Here is a 10,890-nt window from a genome sequence, read left to right on the forward strand (position 1 = left end):
GTCTTTATCGATAGGAACATCAATAAGTGAATGGAATATTTACATTCAGATGCAAGAGCTCTGTTCAAACATGATGCATATATCCAAGAAGCATGCATAGTTTGTATTATTTATTAGGCCATAAAAAGAACATTTGAGAAAAAAGTGAAGCAAAAGCCAGGAATGTAATGAAAACAGAGTTTATTCTACAAAAACCTGAAAAAAAAGCAATTGAAATGTAACGTCAAGTAATAAGCAGAAAGTTTCTAAAACATAAACATTTCCAAAATACACAGATTTATATTTGATATCCTGAAAATCTACTTGAATGCTTTCATGTGAAAGCTTATTGCTCTTCTTGGAAAATATATGTATTTTTTGATGTTGCTCTTCATAGCCACGCTGCTAGCAGGCTCAAAATTGAAAGGCCAGGTTTTCTAAGCTTTTAAAGTTTCACTTAGTTTTGGCTAACATAGAGTTAAAAAGGTTTGGATGAATAAAAATCATTTCCTTAGCATAAGCAAAAACCTAATGTTATAGAAGCTGATAGCATGCGTGCAAATGTAGACCGGAGAAGAGATAAAAGTCTTTGTGGTCAGCAAATCTCTACCTGCAGCAGCACTGCATCGGGCACAGAACTCTGTACTCAAAACTTTATTTTCATTCATCTCTGTAATGGATCATGAATGGAGACAACACTTCCCTTCTAACCCTGGTCTTCTTTAACTTTTGTAGAAGCAATGCTAAGGCACATGGAAGACTGGGATGCAGTACAGGAGAACAAGCATGGTTTCACCAAGAGCAAATCCTGTTTGACCTGCTCAGTGGCCTTTTATGATGGTGTCACTGCATCAATGGACAAAGAAAGAGTCACTTTGACATGGTACCCCACATTCTTCTCTCCTAAGTGGAAATATATGAATTTGATGGGTGGACTGTTCAGTGGATGAAGAATTGGCTGCACAATTGAGTCCAGAGAGTGGTGGTCAATGGCTCAATGTCTGGATAGATATCAGTGATGAATGGTGTTCCCCAGAAGTCAGTGCTGGGGCTGATACTCTTATATATTCATCAGTGACACTGACAATGGGGTAGAGTACACCCTCTGCAAGTTTGCTGTTGTACCAAGCTGTGGGTTGTGGTGTCACACCAGAGGAATGGGATGTCATTTTCAGAGGGACCTAGACAGGCTTGAGCATTGGGCCCTAGTGAACCTCATGAGGTTCAATATATCCAAATGCAAAGTCTTGGACCTGGGTAGAGGCAACTCCCACAATGAATACAGGCTGGAGGATGAAAGAATTGAGCACAGCCCCGCCAAAAAAGACCTGGGAGTACTGGTAGATAGCAAGCTGGAGATGAGCAAACAATGTGTCCTTACGGCCCAAAAAGGCAACTGTACTGTGGGCTGTGTGACCAGCAGGTCAAGGCAGGTGATCCTTTTACAGTGAAGGTGGTGAGGCAATAGAACAGGTTGCCCAGTGATGTGGTTGATGCCCCAGCCTTGGAAACTTTCAAAGTGAGTTTGAATCAAGTCCAGCGCAACCTGATGTAGCTGTGGATGTCCTTGTTCACTGCAGGGGAGTTAGACTAGATGACCTTTAAAGGTCCTTTCCAACTCTAAGGATTCTATGATTCTATGATTCTATGATCTGGCAAGAACTCTTACAGCCAGCTGTAAGTCTCAATTTCACCAGTTTGTTCGCATAGCCTCATTATTTTCTTCACATGTTTACAGAACCACAAAACAAAATTTAGACATCATGTTCAATGGCAGGAACTGCACTACGGTCATTTTATTATTCTATTTCTATTTTTAATACGTATTGTTACTGATCTGCCAGTTGTACATTCCAGGCCTTGTAGTTTAACCCTTGTAGTTATGCCCCCAGGACCTTTGAAGTTCCTTGCTTCATTTTTTTTTTCTTTTTTTTTTTACTTTCTAGGTCTCCTGAGTAGACTTCTATCTCCTGACCTGGGCATGGCAGTCCTTACCATGTCACTCAAAGTCTGTCAGCTAATATCCAAGCACATGGTTGAAGCAAGGTCGCTTCCACTAGAGCAAAGGGAGAGACGCAAACATGGGAAGGTGAAGCATCTGATCAATTTTTAAACATTTAACTGATAATTCATCTACCTTTCTAGTAACTGTTCAGGCTAAAAATAGACTATTTGTGCTGCTTCAGTCTAACTCATATTTCTAGTGTTAATTTGCTACTTCTCCCTTCTAGACATGCAGCTAACCACATCTCCACAAGTTTTTTTTTAGTTCACATGCATGCAGCCTTGTTATATGAACACACACACAAGCTCAAAAAATACACAATTTATATTTCCCAAAATGTCTGGATCTTAGACAACACATATTGCTTGTAGGGATTGAATTCTTCAACGACTATTTCTTCTTACTTGTATTAATAACTTCTTAGCAAATTCCTTTCGATAGCAGGATCCAGCAGAAGAGTCCTGACAAGAAGTTGTATAAGGGCCCTTGAACAGGAAAAGTAATTAATTTTGGAAGAATTCAGAGGAAAATGGAAATCTTCCAAGCTCCCAGTAGGTGCTAAAGTGGTCTTCTTGGATTTGGAAAGAAAAAAGGCTTCTGGAGGAAAACTGTTATCAGTACAAGAAGTCACTTTCTCTTGCTGAAAATAAGAAATCTGCAAGATGGAATTGCAAACTTCTTCACAAACAGGAAAAAAATGAGACTACTGGCACAGACCATTACATCCAGAAAAAGATTATAAGCACATTCAGAATATAATCATTATGAGTTTCAGAGGCTCAGACAAAATAGACTTGTAGTGAAAACGCTTTGCAAATAAACGGTATCAACCAAGATGCTGTCCAAAAATTTTTCCTGAGAAAAATTTTTGTTTTTGTGAGACAAAACAAACATGGATGCCAGATTCACTACCGCACTGTGGAAAGAGTGGAAAGACTAAGTGCTGAGAACTGTTTTTACAGAACAGAAGTGTCTCACTTTTCACTCTACAATTTTTGAATCTTAAAATATTTTAAATCCCAAAGGGAAAAAAGAGCTTGCCTTTTCTAGCTCTTGATTATGTGTGGTCATATAGTGTATAAAGTCAGGAAAAATAGGTTATACAAGCATGAGGATATCTTAAAGGTAAAATAGCAAAGAAACATACCTTTGTAGTAACAAGACTAATAGGTGTGTGTAGATGGGAAAAGGTTGTTTCCTATCAAATTAAAACAAGAATTTTCTGCAAGGTGGAGGAATATATTGCCTACTCCTTTGCATATAAGGACAGAGGCTATGTAGTGATTTCTCAGCTGCCAAGAAAAGCCATAGGTCAAAAAAGAGTCAAACTACTTTCACTATCCACTTTTGGAAAGAAGTGGAAACAGGGAGAAACAGCTTGCACCCTTTGCTGTCTTTCTTCTCTATGCTCAAAATCAGTCCTGTTGTTGTTGGCTGGTGCACAAGAAACATGCCTCAGCCAGCAGGACCACATTGCCTTTTTGCAGTCAGAGAGAAAACATCTGGCAAGCAATATCTGTAAGAAGTCAGGGTAAGAAAATGGAGCAACAAAGTATTTCTTATACCAAATCTGCTGCCTAGGTTAAATATCAATGGAAGGAAGAATATATATTGACAATATATCCCACAACTTTGTGCAATCTTTACATGTTTAAACATGGAATTAAGCCACACACGAATGAACTCAATCTTGATATGTCGGGTAGAAATTAAATCTATATAAAAGTGCAGAGATGTAGTAAGAAATTATCCAGCATAGTAGTCAGGGGTCTCTGAATCATACAGTAAGTTAACAATGCAAGTATGAAAAGAGAGCTTTTCTTAGGCTATCTATTTATTAGAAGCAGTATTAATGTACAAATCCACCTTGGAAGAAAATAAGTGTCCTTGGGATGTTAGATTTTATCAGCCAAATTGAATGTCTGCATCAATGGCTCTCCCTAAAAGTCATAATTAGGTCATTAAAATATATTTAGAAAAATAGCCTGTAAAATAAAGTTAAAAAATACTCACCTTCATTTTATTTCATAGGTCACTGTTATACCATCTAATAAGATAATTAAAAACATGCAAGCAGCTGGTACTGAGGCTAAACAGATTAATGTAATAGTCTGTAGTCATATGTGCTGGCAAGGGGTTCACCTCTTTGGCGAGGAGAAGGTCAGCTGCCCTTGGGAAGGCAAGAGAAAGACAGTATTTCTACTTTCCAGTGGCACTGCATTGCAGATACTGAAACTAGAGATCCACACTTATTTTTCTTTTCCTTTTGGCAAAGTCCAGGCAATTTTCACATCCAGACAAGGCTTCATCCATAGCAATGAAATATTACAGCACACCGAAACTCACAATTTCCAAAGTATCTTAGACATTATGAAATGTCTATTTTAATTTTTTTTTCTAATGCTGAACTTCAAATTTTGATAACACTGTTCTAGCAAAGAATTTCCATAGCATCTTATTAGTAAGGCATCTTCTCAAGAGTACAAACTTTTCCATTAGAAACTGAAGATCAATTAGAAAATTTTGTGACCAGTCAGGCTGCATTCAAACTTGCAGAATATTTAGGAATATGTGCCACTCACACATGCTTTTCACTTACATTACTTAGAAACTTTATGACCTGGAGGGAAATGCTTACTATCTGAACATAAGCAGCATTAAATCTGTGCCGTGACCAATGCAAGCAAGAACCACACACTCTAAGATGACACCACCATATTAAAACATCCCTCTTCTCCTAAATAAACTGAAAAAACTTAAAACAGCTTTAGTAATGAAAATTTCTCATATAATTTGTATCTGTTAGCCTTCTGCAATCATGACATCTATCAAGATCCACAGAAGGCCTTGTCTCTTTTGCAGCAAAATCCACTAGCCAATTTGTTTTAAGCAGAGTAGACTGAAACACATTGGATAAACTAGACTATCATCAGTTTTATCAAATGAGTAATTTACTGAAACAATATTCGTTGACAGCTAAATCAAAATCTCTAATGAGTCCTTAAAGAAATAACATACATTTACCATCGTTAACTTTCAAGGTAGTTTAAGATTCACTTTTAATCTTTCATAAGGTATTAGCTGCTCATTTTTAAGTAATGTGCAGCCCAGAATTGTAACTATCAATACAATATTCAACTCAACCAGCAAATTTACAGCCTGTCTCATAGTATGAAGGCTGTTACTTGCCACTGAGCAGGAAACATTCATTTCATAACTAAAACACTGTAAAATTATTTAAAAATGATGCTAGCCTGGTAACAATTAAAAGCTAGATGTTTCTTTTATTTATATATGTACATACACATATACATACTGTACTATCTTGCTTTATCATCTTGCCTCTAATTGCAACAGTAATACTCTGGCAGTGATATATGGGGCTCCTTTTAAAATGTTAATTGACTTCAGTTTTGCAAGTTGTGTTGTAATCTTCTCTGACAGAATATGATTATTTTCCAGTGGAATTCATCGTCAACATCATGTTTATTTATTATATTCACTTTGGACTAAGGAATATGGAGATACAACAGCCAGCTTTATCCTCTGCTTATTTGTGGAGCATTAAAGATGGTTTAGAACACTGGAAAAAGTTTAGAACATTGTAAGAACTGTCCTAATTATTTTTTTAGTAACAAGGCGTAAAATTCCTAAAGTATTGAAAAGATACATGCATAAGATCCATAAGCATATACGTGTAAGCCCTGAGACTGACAGGTAAGTGTTAAACACTGAATTCTCCAGCACTGGAATATATGCCCATTAACTATCTGACTGAATCAATGCAAAGAAGATGCTGTACAGTGTACAGTCTGGGTGTCTTATGCCTGATCAATCCATGGGATTCTGCACTGATAGGGTCTTGGGTTGCACAGCTCCATCAATGAACCACAGACTGACTCAACTGGAGGATTTGCTATGGTTTAGGCTGACCAAAGGAAATTATGCCACTCTCCATCCAACCACTTATTTCTAGCTGTGTGTTTTAGCTGCTTTCCTTCCCCTGGCACTGGTACTCACTCAAACTTTCATGAGGATGACAGCATGAACTAAATCACCACTAATCTCACCCCAGATGGACTCATTCAAATCCACTGGACCAGTTCAATGACAGGTGAGCGCCAGGGGTAGGATGAGAGAGTTAGGAGCCCAGCCCCACAGCACAGCTCATGGAACCAGAGTCTAGCTGCAGCTTCTTTCCCAAACTTAACTTTGGCGGGCACAACAGCTGGTCTCTGGAGTTAACAGCTTTCAGTTATAAGTGTCCTGAAAATAATGGCAGAGAAGAGCTCTCAACCTTTTCCTTTGTTGATCTGGCTAAATTCTGCCTCGCCTCCTTTTGAGAGGCTGCTTCATGGCCTGTTGACATTTAACACTATCAGGCATATGAGTGCCCCACAGCCACTTGCTCATTCCACCCCACAGAGATGGGGGAAAGAACTGGATAGATAAACTGAGAAAACACTTGGGTTGAAATAAAGACAGCTCAATACGTAAAGCAAAAGCTGTGCCTGCAAGGAAAGAAAATATGGAATTCATTCACTTCTTCCCATCGGCAGGCAGATGTTCAGCCATTTCCAGGAAAGCAGGGCTTCATCGCATCTAATGGTTACTTGGGAAGATAAACACCATAACTGCGAACGTCCTCGCCTTTTCCTCTTTTCTCCCAGTTTTATCGTTCAGTATGACGCCATATGGTGTGAAATATCCCTTTAGTCAGCTTGGGTCAGCTGTCCTGGCTGTGTACCCTCTCAGTGCATCCTCGTGCACACCCAGTTCCTTGCTGGCAGGGCAGCATGAGAAACAGAAAAGTCCTTGGCTGTGTGAAAGCACTGCTCAGCAACAACTAAAACATCCCAATGTAATCAACACTGTTTTCATCACAAATCCAGAACATAGCAGTGTTTGAGCCATAAAGAAAATTAACTCTCTCCTAGTCAAAACCAGCACACGGTCGCTGTATCTTTATGGGCTTTGGATCTGAAGAGCATGGAAATTATTGTCAGTGGTATTTTTGAGCCCACCTTTTAAATTAAATTGTATGCTGCATAAGTTAGAGAATACAAATACAAAACACAACTGAGTAAGGCAGAACCCTGAAATGGATCTAACACAATATTCTTAAAATAAGCATCCTAACTGTCCTCAAACGGTTTTTTATCATACAAAGTAGGTTTCATCAGAACATAAAACAGAACCATGGACTTACTAGCATACAGAAAATTGTAAGGATTTGGTTCCAGTGGCCAAATGCATCCCTGCAGGCACATCCTTTTGTCTAACCTTGCTCTCAGCCCAGAAGCTTTCTGTGGGTGTCTGAATTGCAGCAAGCTCTTTGCTGTTCCATCTAGGTCATCATGAGAATTCTTTCTTTTTAGCATCCTCAAGGAAAGCCTGCTTTCTCCCTCCTTTTGTCAGCAATCTGTCACCAGGAGGCAACAAGTTCTCAACTTGTATCCCCACTGGTCATCCCAACCTGAGGACTGCTCATACTGAGCACAGCTTAGTGCCCAAGGAGCATGCTATATTCCTATCTAGCCATAGCCGGGACAAGGCAAACAGACAAGTTCCTCCTGTCTGCCCCATCCCTTTGAAGTATTGGTTACAACAGACTACAAACAGAAAAAGAAATAGATGCCATTCATCACAGTTTACTTCAGTGAATACAAAATAATCTGATGGTAGGCTTGTTTTATTTTCCCAAACTTAAGCATTGAAATCAGATGCAGTAATTCTAGTTAGCACAAATGTTACTATTAATTATCAGTCACAAGGACAAAGATTTAGCATCTGTAGCAAAGGCAGTATTTTGCTGGCTGAAAGATGAAACTACAGATCTGCCAATTACCTTGCTTTGCTTTCAAGTACAAGACATCCTCTAGTATTTACCCAAGCAAGACTCAAGCTTACTGACAGTGCTGTGCAAAGCTGCTCAGTACTATGCTTCTTTAACTGGTATTTACTACTAACGTAATTGAAAGATTAGCCCCAGAATTTAAGAAATCTTATGGTTTTGTTTTATATTTTAATTGTAGTAACGAACAAATAGAGTTCCATGTTGCCTGCAAATGCAGTTATTTTTGAGAAAATCAGAAAGGTGACCCTGATCACTTAAAAATTTCAAAATTTAGCTCCTATTAACTTAGGTGAGAATTTCTACTTTACTGCATACCTTAGAGAAAAAAGTATTTAGGCTTTCAGATGTCCAAAACTTTCCTCAATTGAATATTTTGAAAAAAAAGTCTCAAAAAATAATAATCTAGAAAACAAGTTTTTCAGATAATTCTTAAATAATTCCTTAATCTTCAGTCTACTAACTGTTGCAATTTAGGTTGTACAATAGTCTTGAAAGACACAGACCTGTTTTTTTTTGCTTTAAATAGGTTGTGTTGCTTATTACATTCAAGCTTATTAAAATTAGAAAATTAGTCTAGAAAATTACGAACCTGTAAGAAATAAATGTTCCAGCAGAATCTGACGTGTGCTGTGTGCTTCCATTCTCATTCGATCCTCCTAATACAAAATAAAAGAAGTCTTTGTTATAACACAGATCATGATAATAAATAATACAATAAGTGTTACAATTGATTTTACTGCACATGCTAATTTTAGTTTACGACAAAACTTACTTAATCAAAGCTCAGTTTTGCACCTTCAAATTCTTACAGCTGGCAACTGAAACAACTAGCCAGTATGTTCAATTTGGAGCCTGACTGTTCTAGCAATCTAAGACTTAATATTACTGCAAGTTTCATTTGAGGCCCTTTTCAACTTCCCAAATACAATTTTACTAGAATAAAGCCAAAGAGCTATGCCATATAAATAGATGACTGTGATTTTACAAAGAATGTAAAAGTTCATCTATATTGTGAAAAATGTTGAGCTGACTGTGTAACAGCAGTATTTTTTTTTTTTCATAGCAGATGTTCAAAGTTTCTCTGAAATTACCTAAGTAATATGTCTGTAAAACATCTGGTTTTATGTCTTGAGATATAAAAGCATACATAGAAGAATGAAACTGAGAGAAAGCAAGCACTAGGAGTCCTTCTTCTATGTGATAAGTGCTTCTGCTGAAGGATTATTAAAAGCCAGAAGAAATCTTCTATTTTTCAAATAAAATTTATTCATGCCCTGTTTCATACTATTTACTGTTGCATAACTTGTCATGCAGCTTAATAATTCTTCTATGTCTTTGTGTATTTCCTTGACACATTTATAGATAGCATCAGGCACCTTTACAGGCTCTGCTCTGCTTAATGATACCAAGTTCTTTCAGTCTTTTCCTTCAAAGCAAAATGCCTGGATACAATAAGACACTGTATTTCTAGCAGATCAAACCACAAAACAATCAGCTGCAAGTCCAGAAAGAGAATTACATTCAGCATCGTGTTTCTGTTTGTAGATGAGGCAGAGACTTGAGTGGATAAATTAATAAAAGCCATCACAAGAACTGTGAACGAGTCTTGTTTCACCTCTCCTAAGTCTTTGGAGAGTGACAGAACTTGGTGGATGAAGTAGAATTAGATTCCTAGGACAAGATGGAAAGAAAAGCATCTGCACCCTTTTCTCAGGTGACAAGTGATGGAAGACAATAAATGGTCTCAGGTTGCACCAGGGGAAGTTTACACTGGATCTTAGGAAGAATTTCTTCAGAGAGAGGGCTGGAAGGGACTGACCAGTGAATCCCTGTCCCCGGAGTTATTTAAGACATATGTGAATGTGGAACTGATGTTTAGTGATGAGTCTTGTTAGGTCAGGTTGATAGTTTGACCTGCTTAGTCTATGAAAATGACTGTCACACTTCTCTTTATGCTTATGGCCTGACTCTCCCTTGGCAAAGAATGTAGTGTGCAGAGATGGCACTTATTGTGGCAAATTTCCCATAAAAACTGTAAGTTGTGAAAATCAAAATTTCTCAGTTTGTTTTTGATGAGTGACTTTCAAAATCTAAGGAAAAAAACCACGTGCCATGAAAATATGTCCCTCCAAAAGAACATGTCTGCAGTGAAATCTCAGATAATTCTGTATTTTAGTGGCAGTGTTTGTGTGAAAGTGTTTGTTTGTTTAAGTGTGAAATAGGAAATGATTACTTGGATCCAGATTTGTAATTAGTAATTCAAGAGTGACCATTCAGAAACTTAACATCTAGCATTTTATAAAGTATGAAATGCCAATTCCTCCCTTCACTCCTCACTCATTTTGAATCAACAAACTGTTGGAAAAAAAATCTTCCTCCACTATTGTTACAAAACATACTCTGCTATGATGAGAAAAGAATATTTTATGTCATGAGGTCCAGAAGAGAAACAGAGAAGAGATTGGGAAATTCACCTATGGTACTGATAAGAACACGTATATTTATTTCTGGGAGTTTGGCTGCATTCTCGTGCTCCATTATTCAGATTGTAGTTCTGGAAGGTTCAAAATTCAAAAGAGAAAAATCAGACTGAAAAGGAAGCTCATTCACAATGCTATGTTTATATGCTGAAAAAGATCTTTTTGAACATAAGAATGGCAACAAGATCTTTCTACTTGAATACTATCACAAAAAATGCAAGGCCTTTATCATCTTTCTGCTATACCACTTGTCCTGCCAAAAGGATCAACTAGTGAAGAAAAGCAGATTTTCAGTAAAAATATTTTCTTTCATTAGGACACAAACAAGGAAAATTTGGTGGGATCTGTGGTCTGATACATCCACTGAGACTTAAAGGACATGCCTGCAGTCAGCTGTCCTTCACAAACAACTCTATATGTATCATTCTTTATTCTGAAACATTCTTTCAGAAAAAAAAAAAACCAATAATTTCCCTTCTTTAAATGACCACTTCAATACATCAGCATTCTTAATGGTACATCTGCTGTTAATAAATATCATTCATACAAGTTACTGGTTTTTTTTTTTT

General features: G+C 37.4%; 1 protein-coding gene across 1 annotated transcript in view; it reads right to left on the minus strand.

The window, feature by feature from the left end:
• LOC100542849 (TBC1 domain family member 5) overlaps positions 1 to 10,890 on the minus strand; it is a 48,911-nt gene that overhangs the window by 20,380 nt on the left and 17,641 nt on the right. Inside the window, exon 3 of the mRNA XM_019616782.1 lies at positions 8,431 to 8,586. Within this exon, the coding sequence (XP_019472327.1) occupies positions 8,431 to 8,586 (156 nt within the window). The remainder of the gene's footprint in view (positions 1 to 8,430; positions 8,587 to 10,890) is intronic.

This window comes from Meleagris gallopavo, chromosome 6 (assembly GCF_000146605.3).
Source record: "Meleagris gallopavo isolate NT-WF06-2002-E0010 breed Aviagen turkey brand Nicholas breeding stock chromosome 6, Turkey_5.1, whole genome shotgun sequence".
In the NCBI taxonomy this organism is placed as follows: Eukaryota; Metazoa; Chordata; class Aves; order Galliformes; family Phasianidae; genus Meleagris; species Meleagris gallopavo.